Source organism: Hippocampus comes, unplaced genomic scaffold (assembly GCF_001891065.2).
Source record: "Hippocampus comes isolate QL1 unplaced genomic scaffold, H_comes_QL1_v1.1 scaffold523, whole genome shotgun sequence".
NCBI lineage: Eukaryota > Metazoa > Chordata > Actinopteri > Syngnathiformes > Syngnathidae > Hippocampus > Hippocampus comes.
Genome location: NW_017805674.1, coordinates 158514 through 181966, shown reverse-complemented (window position 1 = coordinate 181966; position 23453 = coordinate 158514). Strand labels below are relative to the sequence as shown.

Sequence of the window (23453 nt, the reverse complement as noted above, 5' to 3'; positions counted from 1 at the left end):
GGGGGGGGGGTCATTGGTTGGTCCTGATAGGCACAGAGCAAAGCAGGACACAGAAAGACTTTTTAAATATTTTTCTTACAAAGTTTGGATGAGTGGACTCAATGGACATGGAAGACTTGGAAAGTTCTGATTGGAAAAAAAAAAAAAAAAAGGGAGGATGGTGCAAGAAGACGGCCGGGGTTATCTGACCTTTTGATAAGTGTTCCTCAATATCGCAGAGAAGGGAACTTGGGAGAATGCGCTCTGCGAGTTCAGGTCAAGAGAACAATTCTTGACAACAGGAGTATCCATCTTGCAATTGCAAGCAAATCCAATAGCACACCAGAGGCACTTTGGCCATTCTTGGCGAGATGCCGAGTTTTACTGGGGACTCCAAACACTTCCCAGAGAAGTCTTCAGAGTTTCGGAAGCACAACGTAGACGCAGAAGACATCACCAAAACACCTGCTCCAAAAAAATCTGCCATCGACTGATTGTTTTTTTTTTTTTTTTTTATCATGCTCATCCTGCTACAGATCAGATAGTGAATCACACCAACAGAAATAGAAATTGGGAGAAAGAAAGAAAAATCATCAATAGATCAGTACGGTTGACGTGTTCAAAGTGAGTCGGAGAAAGTACAAAGATTTATCGAACTTGTACAAGGGCTTACTTTTGTATTTATCCTGCTACGGATCAATAAAGGATTTTCTTACGTTATCTTGGTACAAGCGGGGCAATGTTATTTCAAACTCCATAAAATGGCGAAAAATGCGTTTCCATTAGTGGCTGTGCTATCAACATTGTGGGCATGGTTGGAACTGGCACTTGATAAGTGAATGTTCTGAGGGAATTAAAAAAAAAATAAAATAAAAAATCAATAAATAAAAGGAGCTTGCCATGAAATGAAGACTGTCAATCGGATTCAGACGAGGGACAAAGGGGAGAAAAAAAAAAAAAAACAAGTTCTCAATGTTATGACCTAAATTGAAAGCATACCACTTCATATTTTTCCTTTTTATTCTAGCGTTCACGGTCATGGAGGGAGAAGTCATACCAAATGTTCCACATAATTCTGCTGACTGAAACACAACAATAAGGTTTAAAGAAATGTATGGAGTGAAGAAAAGAAAAATCACATTGTGTTTTGACACTGAGATAAAATCAGATCTTCATAGTAAAAATAAAAATTAAAAAAAGAAAAAAAAATGCTGTACAAGCAATCTATCTCACAACTGTCTGAATGGTCTTCTGTCCCCGGCTTTGGTTGTTTCCGTTTTTCGTACAAACAGGATTCCGACGGCCATAAAGGTACAGGACAGTATGTCCAGCGTGTCTACGGCCGTAGATCACGACTTGTAAAATGTAATGATAAGGTTTTATGAAGGAAGGAGGAAAGTTAATAGCCTCGTTCACATTTCCCATCTCGGCAGGCGCTTTTCCAGCTTGCTGTCTTGTGTGTGTAAAAAAAAAAACAAAAAAAATGGAAGTCAAGCCGTGAATTTGGCTGTAACCAACCCACTTGGTTTCTTCCGAACAAAAATGAGATATAATGGCCAGTTCATTCATACCAATGCAAATGTCCCGCAAAGTCTTCAAAACCCTGTCAATTCCCTTCACGTGAAGGATTAAAAAAAAAAGGATCAAGTAATAACACTCCTAAAACCTTAATCCCACTCCCTTAATGCCCCTCTGTTGTCGCTAAACAATATGAAGGGTTGGGAAAGCAAGTCAACTTGGCGTGATGTTATATGTACCCAAAAAGGCTTATCATCAGCATACGCGCCCAGTTTCACCGGCAACACGACTGCCGTGTACTGTCTAAGGCTAAGCCCTCAGCCGTCGACAGTGACAACACTGACCATGAAAATGAAAAGTAAAAGCAGATTAGTGAAAAAGCTCTGAAGGACCAGGGAGAATTTGCTGCTTGCCAATAATGTCGCAGAGACTGCACGTGCAGCTGCTTTTAAAAAAAATAAAATGGAGAACAAAAAGGCATTGTTGGTGCCCACCGGAGAGAACCGTTGTTACTGAGCTACACTAAGTTCATGGTGATTTGCTCAACGTTATTAATCTACGAGCAATGCTCTAATTGATGAACTGTCAACACATCATCAAGACTCTCTTCGGCTCTCATCCGTGATAAATATGGATTTCATGATTGCAGTCACCGCTAATATAAAAGACATTTTGATCATCAGGGAGGCAGTCGACCAGCTAGCTAGGTGCTAGCGCAGAAGCTAATGTCAAAGCTCCTGAACAAACATCACAAACAGATGGACTGAAATGCGTGAGACAAAAGTGATTGAAAAGATTGAACAACACATCGCAGGTCCCCAAAGGCAAAAAGTAGCATCACCTTCTGGCTATGCCGTCTTCATTTGCCAACAGTGGAGACGTGTAGTCAGTCTTGTCGGTTTACAGTCTGTGAACTATGCTTCTGCGGCCAACGACAAGCAATGAATTTCAATTGATGTTCGACCACAGCAACCCCGATAATTTATATTCATCTAATGGTCTTTTGGAGCAGACAGAAAGTCGTGCCTCAAAATGTTATGCTGATTTGATGTCAGCTTGCTGTTTTTTTTTTTTTTGGCCTGAACCTGTCTTTTGCCCAATTTATTGCAGCTCATTAGCGCGCCAAATCAGTCATCATTCATTGCGCCCTTAAGTAAGTGAGCATCTATGAAATCCAATTGAGCTTTACAGGGCACACATCGGGATAACACCTGCGAGGCTATTCCTCAGAGCTTTCATTATTTTTGGCCGGTGAGCTTCATTTTACCGTCCTCTAATTTTGCATCTCAGGTACTTGTCTATTGATTTTGTACAGGACTTTGACAACTACTTTAACGGTCTACTCATTCAATATGGTTCCGCCAAACGGCTTTCGGAAAAAAAGGTTGCCATTTAATAAATTGAAACAAAAACTGCAGAGCACTGCAATGAAGATACACTTTTATCCATTTGGTAAGAACACAAGACATGACATTTACTTGTGATTTATGCTTTGAACGACAAAACGCAGTTCAGTGTAACAGGAATCGGAACGTTGACATCTCCAAGCAGTCAGTTTCTCCTCAGTGCGAACCTGGTATGGGAAAACAAGTTCAGAACTTTCAGGAAAAGATCATGTGTGTGTGCGCGCCCTTAATTCTGCTGTCTCATTTGCATAATACCATCCACACACTTGAGTTTCTTCCCCCATGTCCGTCTCGGCAGCTTGCGCCGGACGAAGAGCCGCCAATTTAAATGAGCTGCCGGACACAACGCTGTCTGCAAGACTATCAAGTCCAAGTCAGAAAGTAAGCAAGAGCTGCCTTGAGATTTGCGATGCATAGATTACCATGAGCGGGTAACTCAGAAGTTCAGCAAATTTGCAACTGTTTGCTGCGTGTGCCCACGTACGAGGCTTCGCTACGCTCATTGACAAGCCACATGCCGCCTGCAGGGGTGAAAATTCAGCCGACAAGACTCAAAATGAGATGCTAGGTTCAACAAATAGCCAGCTGCTGCTCCTTCCCCGGTCAAGAAAGGCATACTTGGCGATTGCCCCGCAGTCGAGCGGGGGTCAGTGGTTAATTCGCATCAGCCAGGAGCAGGCCCTTCAAAATGGCTCCAGACGGCTAAACTTGCAAGATGCCTGTAAAATTTACAGGCATTTGCACCTGACTGTACCGGAAATTGAAATGGAGTCAAAAGGGAAAAAAAAAAAAAAAACTACAAAAAAAAGCAAAAATCACATACTGTATTTCAGGTTCTAATGATAAAAACGGAAGTGGGCAAGAACGGCACTGTCGAAAGGAAATGAGTTCCTAAAAATAGGCATACGGTAATAGAACATTTCTCAAAGGTGTCAACTTACAGTTTGACCATCAGTGTCTCCATCAAGCAGCCTGATATGAGTCATTTAGTATTCTATAACTTGCACAGTCCACTGACCATTTTTTTTCTTCATTCGGGCTAAATCCATCCATGAACGCAACAATGGCGATCTTTGAAACTGAGCAGCAGCTTGATGGCAGGGATGCGTCCTTGCCAGAGCTCGCTCGTGTCCCGTTTGCTCGGCGGAGAGGTGAAATCCACGCCAGCGCAGTGGGAAGTCGGCATTGCGGTTTGTATGTACTACTGCCAAAGTGTCGATAGTGTGGGGGATAACCAAAATCATCACAGTAGCAGGCGGAAGTACAACTGCCAAAGTCGGAACATAAATACACAGAAAACCTTTGCGGATGACTTTCTCAGGAATTCATGCCTTGAATTAAATGCAGACAGACGGAGCTCTGAGTAGACTGAAAATGAATTTCGTCAGCCAGCCTCCGCCAATTGCATGTCATGTGACTAATGTTTTTTTCGTCAGCAAAACTGTGGCTAGCGCTATTGCTAATGCTGCTCGGCACGTGGGGAAGGAAGAAACACGGCTTGGAAGGCCCCACTACTAAAAACCAGGATATTGAGGACGCTCCAGGCACATTTAAGTGGAAGCATTTATGCTAACTGTCCATCAAACCAAATATTAACTGAGGTGGATTGTTACAGCCCGACTGGTGACACGTTGAACGCGTCAGTCGTGGCAACGATCCACAAATAAGAGATCAGCTGCATCGCCGTCTCTTTCTCGGACCGCATACCGAGGCGTCGCTTTGTGTTAGCACGCCGTTGTGCACTCTCCTAAACGCCAACAGGGAGCCTCCCGCAGTGAAGCACATATTCAGCGAGCTTCTTTCCCCCCCCCTCCGGCCCCTCTTCCCAGAGTCGTCTCCCCTATTGTGCCGTCTCCTTGTGTTACTATTTGAAGTCAAGTCGCTCATGCGCTTTCCCTTTCCAATGATAAGAATCACAGTCCTGGAAGTTGGATTTCTATCTCCATTGCATTCACTTCACTGGTGCGTTGATTCGTATTGCCAGTAGGCGGATGAGTACATTTTGTATTGGTGGGTCCAATAAACGAACAAAAACAATGGGAGGAAGTAAGACTGGAGTGCTCCACATGGTGTCCATGTTGTCAAATACCCATTTTAAATGAGAATGCGGAAACCATTCTTAACTATTCAACTTTTACAACAACACGTCATGTTTTTGCTCTGCTCGGTGGCCACTCAAAAGTTAAAAAAAACAAAAACAAAAAAAAAAAACAGGTGAGACCACCCTTTATTCATAATGGCTATGAAGCATTCGGCCTTAGCTATTTAACGATGTGTTAAATGCATCCAAAGGCAGGCCGCCAAGTGTTAATGGCAAGGACAAGTCTGTTCATAATCAGATGCACCTTTCCCGTGAAAATATGATTGCGTAATGCCTAAAGTCGCCCAAATTGCCCGTTTCAAAACCACTTCCTGTTCAGTTTCGGACACTTTTTGGAGTATCCCGTCATGTTTTGAGGCATCAGGTTTGGGACTTCTAAAATGCCTTCTGATTAAAAATTGACAACAATGATATTTGCAAAATATAGCCTTCATATTTTTATTGCTTAGGGGATAATTTCAAAAACAGACAAGGTCCTCCTCCTATGCCCTGTAACAAAGTTTCTGCGGTTTTTGTACAATCAGCTGCAGTCTCTATCACCCTCTGGAGTCCATCCCTTTGCCACATTGGGAGTTTGGTGGTGCAATTCCGCAATTGGCAGCAATTTCAGAGACGCCATCATTCGAAATAAAGCCTCCGAAAAATCAGACACTTGGATGCCCACATGTTGACCTTTATATTTCAGTTGTACTGTTCATGACAGTCAGTGGCCAAGCAGAAAAGCCTTTGGGGACAACATTAAAACCCTGCCGAACACAAGTGCGCATTTGGGGGAAAAAAAAAAAAAAAGTCTTGTTTTTGGCAACTGTCACGGAACAGCCTGACCCCTCGTACAGGTTTTTTGAATACACGGATAAATGTAAGAAAATGTCTTTTTTTTTAAAAAGCATTTCCTTGTGAAGTCAATAAAGTCCACCTTAGAGGGCACATTTCATTCTCGACTCATGAAAAAGTATGGGCGCAATTTGTTTAGCTTTTCGCTACAGCAAAGCAAAAAGGCCTCTTGAACTCATTAAAAAGTCAAGCGTGGGATTAACATACAAAATGCTCCGCTGGGTGTTCTTTTTTTTTTTTACATCTCGGTAAGTGTTTGAAAGGTACCATCTATCATCTTTAGCGGATAAACGGATTGCGGCAAAATGTATTAAGCTCCCACAGGCCGGGCAAATGTCTACTTTGGCAAAGACAAACAAAACAAACAAAACAAAAGGAGAATAAGAAGAGTATAATAAACCTTTCTTGTCACAACCTCACAACTCAAAAGTGGTCAGCACTCCACGTTGCTAAAATATGCAACAGCCCTCGAGCCATTGTGGGGGGGAGTTAACGTTGCAAATGCAGTCACCGGGGTACTGCAGTCTGTTGAGCAGCAGTTTCCGGTAGGGACCAAGCACAAGCAAACAATCGTTTTTTTTTTTTTTTTGTTTTGTTTTTTTTTTTGTTAACTTCTTGGATGCGCCGAGAGGTTTTTGTTTTTGTCCACTGACACCAAGGTTGAAACTCTTGGGCATCATTCCGATTCCGCTACATTTGAAGTCAACACATCACCAAAAGAAAAGCAGAGCTGCACTGAAGCACAGCGTTGGCAGCGCCATTTGGAAAATTTAGTCGGGATTGATCAGAGGCACTCGAAATGGTGACAGGTTTGTCCGCAGTCCCGTTTAAAGTGAGTTTGAACGCGACGCGTCACGTCCACATCGGTTTGCGATCCATATTGCCGGTGAACTGACAGTCACCGACTGTCTAGAGCGTGCAAGAGACTGTTCACCGCATGATTGTACACTATGGGAAATCAATATAAAGATACCGTTTCCAATTTTCACATCAAATAGGTTAGCTGCGACTCATGGCGCGTCTCGTCATATTTAATGACCGAAACTTTGGAATGAATCACCGTCTTACGGTTGAAAAACATCATCCACCAAAACTGCAAAAAGGTAACGAAGAGCGGTCTGCTGCGGGCAATGATTCCAATTAGCCTGATTGGAGACCGCAAGTCTGATCAAGTTCTCACAATATTGCCGCAAATTAAAAAAATGTAGGAATCCGCTGAGGAGTTATTGGAGTAAGATTCATGCTGGAAAACAGGGGATTCCTTAAAAAAAAAAAAAAAATCAGCTCAGTCAAGGGGAACTGCGATCGTTATTGTATTAAATTGGGGCCACATATCCAGCCACCAGTGCATCGACTCTTAATTCTATTTCATTCAAGAGAATAGCAGAGAAATCAAACCAAAAAAAAAAAGAAAGAAAGAAATAAACTGCTGAAGGCGCTCGATTTTGTTTCACTGTAATCAATTGAGAACTTCAAGACAAAAGCATCGCTTCCCCCAATTTGTGGAACTTTTGACGTGCCATCGAGGATGGAAAATCATTACCCGAGAGCGACGTGTTGCTTGCCAGCCCCATCGATTGTTTATTTGTCAGTCCGCTCACTCCCAGAGTGGAAGAACACTCACTGCATGAATCAAAAAAATGTGATTTATTATTTTTTTTCTTCGACGTGTTGATCTCAGATTTGTGTGAATCGCTCGCACAACCACGCAAACGGATGTAAAATGTCACCGTCGTGAAGCTTTGGACAATTACAAGTGCCTTCAAGTACGGTGACTGCGCCTCACTGACAGCTTATTACATGAGCCAAGGCCGATACCCAGGAGAGGAGTCCATAATTGCGCGCACAACACACCGTGAAGAAGCCATCTGACCTTAAGCGACGGATGCACCCTCGGGCCTCATGTGGCTGCAGCCCGTCGAACAAACTGAGCAGCCGATTTCAATTCAAACGCAACGCAGACGCCGAACAACGAGCGGATCGATTCATATTAGTCTCTGGACAATTATCACCATAATGGCGAGGCCATGCGAATGCACTAATGACTCCGGGAAACGCTTCAAATCAATTGTCTTTTGTGGTCAATACACATTTCCAGTGACGATTCTTGGCAGATTTGAAGAATGTCTGACTTAAAGGAAGAAGCAAGTGCGGGGCCGTGGACAAAGTATACTCAATTGAAGTGAATGGCTGGATGAATATTACTTCACGTTAATGTGGGGATTTAAAAAAAAAAAAATAATGATAATAAAATCCGAGCCAGGTCGCAGAGAAGCCATCAATTAGCCGAGCACAGAATCAACCTCATTATTCTGTTCAGGAAAGCAGCAACTATCAACTTGACATCATAATTAGAAATAATTTCATGCCTTGCTGCTTTTTGTTTTCTTGAACGGGATAGAGTAGCAAAGAGTAATGCATGGTTTGCAACAACACAATCATCCGGGCGTCCATTCATTTTCTGAAACCGCTCCTCATCGATCGCAAACGAAACCTAATACGGCCGCGTAACGGCAAAAGAGTCTTTCACGGTTATGCGGCGTGCTTACGGTTTGTCTGGTAAAATTCAATCAACTTTTAATAGCCCAATTCTTCACGTGTCACGAGTTCATCATTGGACAACCGCTGGAGTCGGCGATGCAAACGGCTTTTGGAGATTTAAGTCATTCAACTCATGAGAGCCGCGCAACCCATTTTTTTTATCAGCATACGACTGCAACTGTCAAAAAAGGAAGATTGGATCTTGATTCAATTTCTTACAATGTGGGACCACTTTCTAAAGAAGCCCGGGTTAAAAAGGAGGGTAATCTGTCAAAAAGTGTCAGAAGTGGGATGATTTGACATAGAGCCGCCGTGAAATCAAGACGCGTGGCTCGTTGGGACTTTGCGAACAACTCATCAACATACTTGGATTCCAAAACGTATATTTTAGCTTCGGTTCAACAGGGAAGCGAAGAGAAAACTCACTCAAAGCGAAAGCATCCCAATCCCAACTGGATTTTGTCTGGAAGGCGTAAGAGAAAAAAAAACAACAACAACAACAAAAAATCAATGTACTTAAAATGTATTTGTTTTGATCCTCGTAGGTGAGATGTTGACTTTCTTAAGTCTTGCAACCTTTAACAGCCGGGGGGGATCAATAGGTTGGAAAACGAAGAAGCCTTTTCAAATCCACTGCATTAAGTAGTCAAAGCCAGTGCCAAACCTGGAAAGCAAGCAAAACACTTGCGGCATCGGGAGAGGGGGAAAAGAAAAAAAAAAAAACATATACATATACATATCTATATAGATATAGATACATATCAATTAGGTTAAAAGAGGAGAGGGCCGGCCCACGAGCCTGTATCGTCCATTAAGGGACTATAATAATGACATGAAAATGCAATTCATCTGATTGATGAGTCGCAGCCTGCCAACAATCATTTGACTACTTCATCAAAAGAGGCAGAGGGGCAAATCCCATTAGAGAGGAGCGAGAGTGCAAAGGAATGATTCCATTCTTGTTGTCCGAGAGTTTCTTACTGCACACCAGGCTTTCACTGTGTCAAATATTGCACAAGTGAGCCTTAAAAACAAAAAACAACAACAACAACAACAACAGCATTCGCTCCAAAAAGTGTCGCCAACCTTACGGTTAGCCAAATACGAACACGGCATCACTGCGGAAAACAAACGTGCAGAATTAAATGTTAATCCGGGCTTTGTCAGAAATTTGAAGACTAGCAGGAATGCTCTCGGCGCTGGTTATATCCCGGGACACCACTCTGCGTGACCTTTACTTTTACTCAATCTTTAAGTGTGCTTACTTAACCCCAAACAGCCCCCTCTGTAAATGCATATTCGATCTTCGGGAAGCCCGTGATGGGCCGTCATCTTCGGTACTATCACGACTGGAGAACGACTTGGCACGAGAGATACAATGGAACCTTGAGAAATCGCAGACACGGCGTTTTACAAGATCTGACCTCAATATCAAAATGAGTGTGAGTGAAAACATTTTTTTGTCATTTTTTTTGAAGTTGTTCAATCCAATAGACTGACGGTAGGGACGACTCACCCACAAAAGGTCCGTTACTAGTCGGGTCAGCGCGGAGATCCGTAATTGTGAGGCAAGCACAATTGCATCCTCGGCGTGTTCAATGGAGCGCCTGTGCGGTAAACGTGTCCACCTCCAGGATTGGGAGAGAAACGGTTTTCTGTGACATTTGCAACCTGGAGCGCTTCTTTGAAAAGGAGAAGAGACCAAACAGAGGGTAAGTAGCAAGGTTCTTTAAGGTCGGGGGCTCCCGCTTTTGGCTCCAAGCTTTTGACAGTTTGCGTACAAATGATGCGAGTCACTGGGAGGATTTCATCTCTTCAACGTGTCGCAATGAATGTTTCATCTTGTCAAATAGCAAAGGGGGCGTTTAGATCATGAAGATTCTTCATAAAGCCGCGCGCTTACGTGATGGAGGAGTCATGAACCGCGCAACGCATGACTAACCGATGCACCTAAGCGAGCTCTGCGGAGACTTTCAGGGGCAAAAGTAAAAAGTGCAGCGAGCTTTTGAAATCTCCATTGTCAATTCAGCTGAGATGAAGTGCTTTCTGATAGGGGAGGCGATATTTACCAGACGAAAACTTCCAACGCTGATTGCTTGAAAGCGCCGCTCTGAACGAACCCATTAATACTGTTTGTTGAGCTGTCTCATTACCGAGTTAATCGTGCATTTGTCCCGATCGCGGTCACGTTACGGAACGGTGATCTCGCAATTGCGCTAATGAATGGAAAGGCACACACTGCGAAGGCACACAACTTTATTATGATCTGTTAAGTTTCCGGAAATCATCAAATCAACCGTAACAGGCGGTAAAATGGCGACAGTGACGGGGAAAACATCTGCTCCGTTTTCTATTGAATAATGAATGTTTAATCTACATCGGTTAATGAAAAAAAGTTTCAGCCTCATCACCAAACACCCTGCAACTTTTGCAGATCCGTGCGTAATTGCCACTCAAAGTGGATACATTATTCAAAAAAAAAAATTGGAGCTGCAAAGTCAAACGGCACGTGAGTCATGCACCCCACAACACGTTGGGCTAATGCTAATGCCAAATAGGTTGGGCATATATATATATATATATATATATATATATATATATATATATATATATATGTAGTGTAATAAAAGTAAATTACACATCACAAATGTCTGTTTGACCTTCCTTCCTTCTGTTTTGGCAAAATCGCGGAAGCTCATTTTTAGTGATGACACACATTGCCATGCCCCAAATCCATTTACCGTGTTCACTCCAGATTTTTAATAAACGTGTTTTGACTTGAATTGTGTCATGCTTCAGCTACCCTTGAATCCTGGTTTAATAAGGAAGGAAAAAAAAAACAGGCCAAGTCTTGTAAACGGATCTGCTGGAAGCCTCTCCTCTCCTCTTGGGCTGCAGGCCGTGAATCAGCGCGGCAGTAGCATCACAACAAAGAGGATGCAGGACAGGAGGAGGGACGGATGCGGAGTGATTTCTGTTGTTTATCCCTTTTCAACACAAATTGCTTTTTTTTTGCTTTCCGGGGTTTCATTTTACGGCGCTGTAACGCGACGGAGTCAATATCCAATGGTCATGATTAGGGTTGGATGTCGTTTGAATTTGGACCCATAGCGGTTCTTCGATTCGATTCCAGCTGCTAACGTTTCTCAATTCCGATTCTTAAAAAAAAAAAAAAAAAAATGCTAACCGATTGGCTGGTCACCAGTCCAGGGTTGAAGAGCAACGTTTCGCAGTTGACTTTGGCTGGGGTGCAACCTGGACCGGTTTCCAGAAAAACATCCATTCACGCTAACACGTACAGCGATGAGCCACTATTGTGTTCAAATAACTCAACACGGAAGCAGGACAAAACATAAGCCACTTGTCGTACTGAAGGGCGAGATTCGAACCAAGCGCCGGGGGACAATGAGGCTCACAACGAGGACACTGTGTCAACAAGAATGCAAGATGGTTCCTAACTTTTATTTCTCAACAGTATTTGCGGAAAGGAGTTTGTTTATTTGCAGAGGACAAAGCATCTCCCGTATAAGTCAAGTCCAGGATTTGATAAACATTTCAAGAAAGCAAAACATGAGACAGCCCGTCAACTGCAAGAGCAATTTCAAGGTCTGTTCTACTTGAGAAGAGTCGGAGCCCCTCAAGTGAAAACACAAACGTCCCCTGCTGCTTCTCCAGCAATAAGTTGCGGCCGGCCTCTCCAACAGCTGCTATACGGACAACAGATAACATACAACGTCCCAGTTTGCTCCATTAAATCTCGCATTGTCAACGTGGAATTTCGTTCATTCTCTCCAGCCACGGCTTTCAATATGCACGACGATCCGAACCGTCTGCCCCATAAATACCTGCGGCAACATAATGGGCTGCAAATCCACTGCTCACCTTGAGCCTTGAACCGGTCTAAAGACGGATCAGCGAGCCGCCACCTCGGGGAGGCAACGCTCGGCTGTGTTCTTACTTCTAAGGGTAATTGCTGACAGATCTGAGCTTAATCCACCGTCAGACAACATACTAAGGAAAAAAAAAAGTGCACATGTTGTCTTTTTTTTTTTTTCTTCAAACGCAAAGGCAGGGTAAGATGGAGATACAGCCGTGCCATACCAATGAGCATGCGACGCGTGGGGCCCCAATCCTTCCTTCGGGCTTGCTGAGAACGTTTCCGCCTGCGTGAAAAGATGCAAAGTGGGGAAGTGTGATCGCCGCCGTCCATAAGAGTTTAACGATTTAGCGTATGAAATATAGCCTTGGCGTTGTGTCATCGGGCGTCGAATCGTTAAAACAAGATTTCCTCTCGGTAGACCAGCACAATGCCGCCATTGTGTCTGACTTCTTTTGTAGCTCACCAACCACACACAGCAAAGAAAATGCCAACGCCGTGAATGGGGAAAATATTACTCGACTGACTAATGGGCAGGCTACAAAGAAGACTTACGACTCGTGTGGCCTTCTGTAGATAAAGTCAACTCAGACAAATGTGCAAATGCAACGGCGCAGAGGGGGGAAAAAAAAGTGTCCCCAAAAGAAAATGCGAGTCATTGCACAATTCGAAATTGGACGAGGTGTTGGGGATGCGCAAGAGCTGGAACGCTTCCAGGGTGCAGAGGAAAATCTGGCGGGAATCGAATTTAATGGGTCTTAAACATTATTGTGATCGGCTTATACGAACAAAGACTCCCCCTTTTTCCTCCTTTTCATGTCGCTCGTCACGTGTGTCATTATGATAGCAATATGATTTCGGTAATTCCTTTAGTCTTGACGACTCAGGAGAATTGCCACAATGGCCGTGATGATGCGCCTTCTCTTTCAAGATTATCCCGTCAGACCTTTTAAGTTAAAAGCCTGTGAGCTTGTGCAATTACGAAAAAAAAAAGATGCACCTCAAAAATCAGCCCGGTTTGAACATTCGTCATGCATGGCAAAAAAAAAAAAAAAAAAACGATTTCCAGAGTTTCGATTCCTTGGCATCGTTTGCCTTGCCGGTCGAAGCTTGCCATATCAATTCCCATTGGGACGAAACGTCATCGAGCACGTTGTGAGATTTGTTACTCGCGCGGCTATCACCAAACGCTCCAAAGTGGGTTCACAATTTACGAGAGAGGCTAAAAACAGGGCAACTTGCAATACTTGAAAATTCGACTAATATTTGGTCTCAGTGAGGAAACATGACCCACAAGCATTTGCACACACGGCATGCGATACGGTGGCCCTTTTGATCCGCTCCAGAGTGCTCAATGTAACTTGTTTACGGATACAATTCAGCAGATATTAATCTACTTTTACAGTCTTCCCCCCCCCCCCCATCCCCAAAGTATCGATGAGAATTGAATCGTTAAACAGAATTGATTATGGAACTGAAATCGTAAAAATCTCATCGATTCCCAACCCTCTGAAAATTGAGACGTTCCATTTCAATTTCTTTGATTGGAATTCACGTAAAGCATTTGCTTTTTCTTTTTTATCAATGAAAAGCGCTGCACTAAGAAAGTTCCATTGATTAAGATGCATTACGAGCCTAACTCCTGTCTTCTTAAAAGTAACACTACATCACCGCATCTCGCTCCGTTGGTGCCTCTTGATGGGACGGCAGCCAAACTTCAAGCGTCTCAAACGTCTCACGAGCGTTTCCAAAGCGCAGAGACACATTACACGTTATTTGCCACTTGGGGTGCTGCATTGTGTAGCGGGGACACATGAGGGTCGTGAGGTGGAAAAAGAGCAACTCAACCGAATTGCCCTTGTAAATCTGTGTTACATTTTATATTCAACGCACACAAATCCGGGAGTTTTCACGGTATGTGTAAGTAACTTTATGAATTTTTATTTGGAGCTTGTGGCTCTAAGATTCCTACACCCGGATACACATTTTAACCAGTGGAGGCATAGGTTGTTTTTTGATTTTCTTATATCCGTGCAGCTTTTCATCTCCGATCGCTCTCTCTCTGGAAAAAAAAAAGTGTTTGTGTTTATACGCTTGCAAAGATGCAATGACAAGGGAGCAAGAGAGCGAGAAAGACGCCGCTTGACATCCCAGACAAAAGAAAATGTGGTAAAAGGGGGACGTCGTAAAAGACTTCAGCCCAGAACAAAAGGACCAAAGATGAAGGACAAAGAGATTTTTGAGAGGGGAAATGAGATCTAAAATGGCTAAAAGGTGACCATCTGCACGTAAAACATGTTTTGGTGTCGCAAGTCATTTATGTTCCTTCCTGTGTAGTTTCTGCCTTTTATTTTGCCAATTCACGACCAACATGACTCAAAGCATAATCGCCAAAGCATCCTTTGACCTCCGATGCCGCTTCTTCGGGCGCTCTGCCACCGCGTCCGGCTGTTATTTATTGTTACCCAGTTAGCCTGCAGTTCACCAACATAATTCTCATGTTTTACCTTGGCTGTGCCACTTTTAATGTCATTGTTTATAACTTTCAGCATTAGGCAGAAAGCAAGCGCGAGCCCTTGTCATAGTTGAGCACTGCTGCATTCACAGCGAGGGTCACGAGAGCCTAGCTTTCCTTTCACCTGGCTGCTTTCCATCATAGAGCAAGCTATGTTAAAATTATACGGCATGTCGGGATTTTTATCACATATTGCTCCCTCTGTGCACAATTATGCGGCACTTGGAGTAAAAAAAAAAAAACAGAGGTCTGACAAATATGAATCAACACAAAGTGCCTAAATGCACCATTCAGTGCAAATTGACTGAGGGCCTTACATGCATGACAACAAGGAAAGAAGAATGAAAGGGGTGTGGGTATGGGGGGGGGGCAATATCTTTCCTCAACAGGGTTCATCCATTTTCCGTGACACTCGTGGTCATAAATCAAAGCCGAGCAGGCAGACCGCAACAGGATGAGTACTTGCACTCCCTACCCAAGCCTTCATTCATTCCCGAAACCTCGATGGTGCCTTCAATAATGGAGGAGGAGATGCAAGACAGCACTTCCATTGTGGTTTGTGCAGCGTTTGGCTAATAAGCAAGCAACAACCTCAAATTGAAATAAAATACCACAACCTCTTGAAAACGCAATGTCATTTCAGACGACTTAAAACGCCCCCATCCTTGGCGCCCTTCCATGGCTAAAGGCTGACCACTTGGGCCGTGTTTCATTTCAATCTGCCATATATTTTTTTTGCTACAAGGCAAGGGAAAAGTCATTTTTCATATACAGAACTAAACGTCTGTATGAAGGTTCCCGAAAACCTTTCAGTGCACTAATATAATGACAAAATGTTGACAGTTACACTATGCATTATTTTTTTTTCCATTTGGCCATTTCACAAATCAAGCGCATAATATGTGTTGTGCTGCTCAAGACTCAAACTGATGCTGACGAGCTCACGGCTTCACAGAAACAGACATGAATAGAGTGCGTACGCCCGCTTGGTGTCTGCACAAAAACGCTATTGAAGACCTACATAAAGTTTTTGTGGGGCTTTAAAGCGCATTAGGCGCAGAGCAACTAAAGACGTGATGACTGCTGGCCGTCTGTTTGCGTGTAGACTCCAAAAAGGCTTTATTTCAACAACGGTAAGAGGAAAAGAAACATTTACAAGACAATAACCATGACAACATAATTATTTAGGAGCAGTTTGCGGTGTACAATTACTCGCTATCCAGATAGGAAGGATCAATGGAGATAGATCACGAGTGACGATAATTCTGGCGGCTAGCTAGCTAAAAAAAAGCTAACGTAGCCAAATGCTTCATTCAGTGCTCCATCTTGAATCTCTCATATTGCTAACTGGCGAATAGATGGATAATGGACGGACGGGTGCTAAGCTAACACAGCAGCTACATGACTCATTAAACAGGGCTCAAATGCATAACAACTATTTAAGTCTTATTTACATCTCTTCATCAGTATTTAGCCATGGATGGATGGATACCAAGCTAGGGTTGCCGTCGACATTGTTAAAATATTCACTTAATGTGCTTGTCCCACAGATCTCAAACGCATGACATCTATTTGAAGTTGAAAGACGTTTGACACCCAACGTACTGTTGTTTTTGACTGTAGCCATGGATGACAAGCTAAAGTAGCAGTCTACATCTTTGCTCCTTCTTATTAAACAGAACACAAGCGCAAAATAACAATTGAAGTTGGAAGACATTCGACCTTTGAGGTACCACAGTTTTTTCAGTATTTAACCACTGATGAATGGAGGGGTGCTAAGCTAATGAAGCCGACCAGCTCGAGTTGTAAATTTGCTCGGCGGCTGCCCGAGAGCACAGAGAAGCCCTTTTTTTTTTTTTCTCACCAGTCGATGAGAACAGAAGGTGATTTACTAGCTTAGTGCTTGCAGCCCTTCGCCGTCCTGCCAGCGTTTTAGCCTCCCTGCAGCAGCTCTGAAGGAAAATTAAGACCAAGGGAAGAGATTAAAATAACGCAGCGGCTAAATATAGTCCAAAAAAAAAAGTCATTTTGAAGTCACAGCATTCTCACAGTAGCCACCATTTATTTGGTCCGCTATTCACTGTGAAGTGGTGAGATAAATCCCATTGTTTTGTGGTTTAACACTGACCAAGGCTAACAAATTAATTTAGCACCAAGATTGCCTTTCCACTGGAAAAAATATGAGCAAAATATTGTGGCAGTCGCTCCTCAATAAGGACTTTGGAACCGGATGGTCACGGTTGGAGGACCTCTGTAAAGCAGGCAACTGTAAAATGGCACCTGGTTGCTAGAGAGAGACTATGGGTTGAAGTTCCCCTTGAAGGATTATTATGATTATAATATAATAAAGCTTTTCTTTTTAAAGGGCAAACATTACAGGCACGAAAAATCTTCCACTGAAAAAAGTGACCTCAATTTCCTGTCAAAATCATGTTGTTGTTTTACCTTTGTTCTTTGTTTTATTTTTTTTTTTTTTTACCACTTTGCCCATGACAAAGCTCTCGACAAAGTGGACATAGTTTAAATAGCTTCAAATGCTCCTTTTAAGGAGACATGTAATACTGCACTCTGTAGATTCGTGGACATACGGACAGATGGAAATTCAGCTAACATAGCAAATGTGACAACATTTTGGTTCTGACTGCTCAGTACAATAAGATGAACGAGAAAGAGACTGGAATGGTAACTGATAGCTACATATTTATTTTCACTTCTATGACAATCAAGAAAGTCAATGATACATAAAATAATTCCTGCGCCGTTAGCAGCATATCTAACGCCACAGCAGTTTGACTCTGGAACACATGAACTTTATTCCAATGGGTTTTGTGCTGTTATTTGCATAAGCCTAGCTCACAAAAACAAAAACAAAAAAAAACCAAACAAGAAAGGATAATAAAAACATTGTCTCCTTGGTGGAGAATAAATAAATAAATAAGAATTCAAAACAAAAACAACCATTTCCTTCAAGCAAAGCTGTTCGACAGCAGAGCCCTTTCCACCCCACTACAAGACCCTCGATTACGATCAACCAAGTGAGTCTTTACACTACAGATCAAATTAAAAAGTAGAACATTTCCACAACCTGTCAACCTAGCAGTGGGGTGCCATTTTTATCTATTCCCTCATCTCCGCATGTGTCTGTGTGTGTGTGTGTGTGTGTGTGTTTTCACTTATTGCCTGTCAGTAACACAAAACTCTAGCGAAGCATCTCATTGAGTGGAAGTAACTCTAGCCACTGTGCGTGGCGTGTATGCGCGCGCGTGTATTGGCGTGAGAGTAAAATATCAATTTCATGCATATTTGCAAGACCAAATTGCATCCCTTGATTGGGGCACAGAGAGGGCGAGGGTGTCCATGAAATGTAATCGTATTCCAGCGACATGAGGAGAGCAGCACTGAGGAGGGAAAAAAAAAATGAATTTGGAACTTTAAACAGTGTGCAGTGAGGGAAATCACTTTTCAACGGATCTGAAGTTGAGGGAAGAGCAAAATTTGTCTTGTCTTGGGGCCCAAAAGAGCATAATGTGAATTTTCAAGAACCGACTGAAAATAATATAAGGAATTGGTAATATGAAAATAAATTTATCATTGATACTTTTCAACCCAAAAAATTGTGGATCTTTGAAAGACGCCATTATTGTACGACTTACTGCTGCAGAAACATATAATATGTTAAGTTAGTTTTTTTATGAACGGGAAACAAGTGGCCGTACCGAAGCCACTGGTACGTGACGGTGGCTGTCGGCCTTTAAAACTCAAATTATTTAAATTTCTTTGTATTGCGATTTTATTCTCCTCGCCGCTACAAGTTTTTTTCAGAATAAAAAAAAATACATCCTCATGTCAATTTCCAACTTTTTTTTCTCATATTGTGAAAATTGTTCTTGTAACTGAAGGCCATTTTAATTTTACACGATGTATCATTTTTTAAAAATGAAAAAACAATGAAAATGAAATTTTCTCAAGTAGGGAAATATGATGATGACTTTGCTCTTAGTCTCGTCAACCCATTCACACAGCAGAGTACTGCTCATGACGTATGATGATGATTATTATTTTTAAATAACAATAATATCTTCCACAACCTGTCCACTGGCAAATTGAACTCTTTAGGCAACATTAAGAGGACAACAGTAGTGTGAGATGAAACACAGGTGTGTGTTTAAATGTCAACAATCGATGCTTCATTGATGCAAATGTTGACTGAAGAAGTGCATCCAGGTTCCACCACCACCACCACCACCATAATCATTGTGTGCCAAAGTGACACAGCGGGGGGGAGAAGTCAGCAGAAGATTGATTCTTACCGAGTGCGAAGTAAGGCAGAGCCGTATTGTCGAGATCATCCATTACGGAAATCCGGCCAGGTAGATCCGTCCTGACGAATAAGAGGAGCCGCGATTCCCCACCACCTCCGCCCGGTCCTCCTCCAGCGGTCCCCCCTGCTCCGGCGGAGGCGCCCCCTCCACCTCCTCCTCCTCCGACCGAGCTCCCGGAGGCTCCCACGCCGGTAAAGCTGAACTCGTTCTCCCGGAGCACGGGGAGCGTGGAGACGGTGACGCTCTTGAGCTCGCACGGAGCCCCCGCGGCGTGTCCGTTTCCGCCGGGCGTTCCCTCGTCGGTGGCGCCGGCGGTGGTCGGCGCGAGCCCCGCGAGGAGCGCGCGGAAGAGCAGCAGAAGCAGCAGCGGCGCGGTGCTCGCCATTTGGGCACCCTCCCCCCCCCCAAGCTCCTCGTGCGCGCTTGTGCCGCTTTGAGAGCGCCGAGCCGAGTGGCCGTGCACTTCCGAGAAGGGAGCAACCAGCCTGCCACAAGCTCGCTTTGCACACGACGATGCGCGGCTGTCCAGGAGGCGGCAGCACAGGTGAGCTGGAGACGGGGGAGGGTGGGTGATGAGGTCGAAGAATCCGAACCTCCAGCCGCCCACGTGTCACGTCATCCGGGCTTGGTTGTCACTCAACAGTGAAAAAGAGAATGTTGCATTTTCAAAGCATGAGACTCTGACTGACTTTTTTTAAATAAAAAAAAAATATATCATACATTCCAGATTATTGGTTTGTTTGTTTTTTTTTATTGATGGTACAGCCCCTCAATAAGAGGCGGCTGTGGGTGCCACATTCCTTATTAAAACCACCACAGTTCGGGTATCATGAAATAAAATTCACATAACGCAATTCACTTGGAATCCAGTGCATCCAAAAGCAAATGCCAACGGTTCAAATGGAGAAGGTTCTAACGGGAACGAAAAGTAATTTGAAGCTCATGGAAAGGTCTGCATGTGTACAGGCCATTATATTAGGCACACCTGCAATGAAATCCAAGGCAGGAGCTGTATCCAAAAGTTTGGTCTTGACAAAGATAATAAATACTATTCCAAAGAGAGAGAGAAAACGTCTGACAACTTGTACCATTATTGCCTACCAAAGAAATTGTACTTCATTTTATTCTACATGTTGGTTGACTTGTCTTTAGCCATGACAGTCAACGTGACTTGATTTCAACCATTTCCTTGACAGTACATACAGGTATGAGCCATTATTTGCCATCATTCAACCAATACGACTGTTCACATAGGTCTCCTCCTCCAACTTTTTGGACATGCACGCAAGAGAAATGAATCCCACTGTTGCAACCCGGAATGTTTCACCTGAGAGATCCCAGTTGCAATTACAGAGCATTCACTCCATCGCGGAGTAATTCACTCTGGCTGACTGCGCCACTGAATAAGAATGAGACAACCTATGAAAGCGCCATCGTCACCGTCACTGTCGTCTTGGAACTACACCGTGGGATTTGCACCCATTTTAAAAGGCAATTACAAGGAATTAACATCGTTGGAATAACTTATTTAAAAAAAAAAACATTTATCACTTAGTTTTTGTTTTCACAGCATCGATATGTTGGCTGCTCACAAACAGCCCTTTTTTTTTGTATGTACTTCTGTTCATCATGTGTTACCGCTCGAGTCTCATGTGAACACACTACCCACTCCAAAGGCGTCGGGAAAAACACGTATTGCGGAAAGCGCTAGCTGTGTCTTCCGCGTCTTTCACTCAATATACAGAATAATTGATGCAACAGCTACCGCCCACTGGGAAACAGTCAGAGTCGCATTTCGAATTCCTTCCTCGGGAGAGCGGCGAGCAGACTCACAAGGGCGTTGGTTGTACACAAATTCTTGTGATTAACATGACAGCCGCTGTGACGCACTTAATATTGAGCCGCCACAAACCCAAACGAACAACCACATGCTGCTTCATCTCGTCTGAAGGTGTTATGATTTTGACTGCCAGTAAACTGCCTGTTCTGGTAGAATTTCTGCGGCAGTACCAAGAATAGCCTGTGAGAGGCAGTATGGTGCCACAGAGCAGCCAGATTGCCAGAAGAAGCTCGGCTTATTCTTCGCTAACCTGGGAAATACATTGTGATGCAAAGGCTCAGTTTTCATTGGCATGAATCACACGAGAGACACGTGCAAACAATCACAAGCGAATGCTTCGAGAAAGGTTTAGGATTGGATTTTTGGATTTGGACAAACCGCTCACACAAACAATGAACCGACAAAGTCGGAAGGAAACTGTGAAACTTAAATCCACGCAACTCACGAGACAACGAGAAACATCTGGACAAGACAAGAGTCGCTGAGGGAGATGATTGCCAAACACGAGGCAGCGGGTTGATGAGCAAAGGTGGACACGAAAACCTAACGAGACAGACCTGGAAAAAACATGACCAAATAATATCCGACCAAAACCAGATCACCAAAACTCACATCATGGCAAGCCTCCATCGTTTTCAGAGCAGAGCGAGGAGGAAAAGCCACTTTGAACTCACCCCACAACATGAAAATAATTGCTCAGAGAAATCCCAGAACAGACATTTGCTGACTTTGATCGCAATGGAGGAAAAATACATGAATTAGGCTTGGATGAAAATCAAAGACTTATAATCCAGTAAAAAAAATAAAAAATCACACACATTGACATCTTAATGTAGGCAAGGGGGAAAAAAAGCCTTGGCACAACAATGTCATGATGGGCTTTAGGGGGCTCCTATTTGCATAAAGCCAAAATTAGTGATGCGACTTAGCTCGGCTATGTTAGCGCTTGTGGCTTCACTTGGTGGCTGACAGTGAACATTTATGTTTTCGTTTCTGTCTGGCGCTGAAAGCCTTTGAATATGCAAAATTACCACTGGTGGCTACAGGCTGAATTTGTTTTATTGTTGCTCTTTTGCACAAGTTTTGGGAGTAAAACAGTCTGCTGCAAACATCATATTTAAAAACAAAGCTAAGCTTCCAAATTCAAAGTCTCTTTCATAACACGAGTAAAAAAAACCTCAGGAGTGACATGATACTTATTATGAATGCTTCATGGTGTGTGCATGCGTGGCAAAATGTACACTGCACACCCCCGCCTCGGGCTGACCTAATGCGCCCCTCTCGGATGTGCTCCGACGCCGTAATGTTCAAAATGAATGCAGCAAAATGAAGCGGCGCATGATGTCACTTATTTCTTGGCACGGATCTCTCCTTTTCAGGAAAGTGCAACATAAATAGTTTGTCTTGTTTTCATGAATAAATGAAGGGTGCAGTCAAGTACAACAGTGTGAATTATTAGGCCATCATAACGGCAAGAACATTTCTTATTGCTTCGGCTTCAGAAAAGATGTTTGGACACGCTGGAAGGAAGTTAGACCACCAGTGCCGTATGAAGCCTACTTTTGAAAAACATTAAACTAGTCAGTGACATGGAGAAAAACCTCCATTGCCTCCTCTGTATCTTTGTCATCATCAATATGGACACCTGCTATGTGACCGTCAGCTTGGTTGGGGGGGGGGGGGTCCCAAGGTGAAAGAAGTTTTCGTCAGCAGACTCCCCAGAGGAGGGAGAGAAGATGAGCCGTCTGCTGCCTTCACATTGGCACGCAGCAGGTGAAAAAAAGTTTCATTCCCTCCTGCTTCAAAGTCTGCATGTTGCAAGAAATTGTTTCTAGGTGAGAAAGAAGACGCTGACAGAAATCTCGACTGACCAGTATCAGGGCAGTGAAACATTGAATTTGTAACCTCGCAATCCCCAAGAGTGCATGACGTCGCTCGCATTGACCGCAGCTCCTGGTTGAATGTAAACAAACAATTGCAGCTTTTTAACAGCAGTCAGTTCATGTGTTGGTGGGTAAACTTTTATCTTGAATGCCCGCGATAATAATTCTTAACCACCAGAAGACTATATCCTCAATTGAGCTCTTTATTGAATGCCAGAAAGATCAAACACACAGCTGCGGAAACGTTTTTTTCTGCTGAATGGGGAAGAAAGGGTAATACGCCCAAAATGGTTCCTATTCTCTCTACTCACTGAGCCACAACCACTCTGCGGTTTTAACTGGTTCCAACCTGATACGTGTGCCGGAGTGCAGATAGATAGGATGATGTCGAGCCAGGAGGAAATGTCACAGCGACACAACGGTCACCTATGTCATTATTTGCGCCAAAGAGTCCCAGTTTAATGGTCCACATAATAATCAATGGAAGGAAACAGTTCAAATCTCCTGTCTGCTTTACTTAACTTCACTTTTAACTCTTGTCCCTTCTCTGTATCTCTTGCGGGATGCATTCCTCCCCGAGGGGAAGCCAGCCGGCTCCAAGTTGGAGGTGAAAAAGGCAGTACTGAATTCACTGTGT

The 23453-nt window shown here is 43.4% G+C and overlaps 1 protein-coding gene across 3 annotated transcripts in view; it reads right to left on the bottom strand.

Annotated features, from left to right (window-relative positions):
• astn2 (astrotactin 2) overlaps positions 1-19764 on the bottom strand; it is a 158886-nt gene extending 139122 nt beyond the window's left edge. For all 3 annotated transcript variants that reach the window (XM_019881725.1, XM_019881727.1, XM_019881726.1), the window contains exon 1: positions 19082-19764. In XM_019881725.1, the coding sequence (XP_019737284.1) occupies positions 19082-19478 (397 nt within the window). In that variant the 5' untranslated portion in view covers positions 19479-19764. The remainder of the gene's footprint in view (positions 1-19081) is intronic.
• Between the last annotated feature and the right edge of the window lie 3689 nt (positions 19765-23453).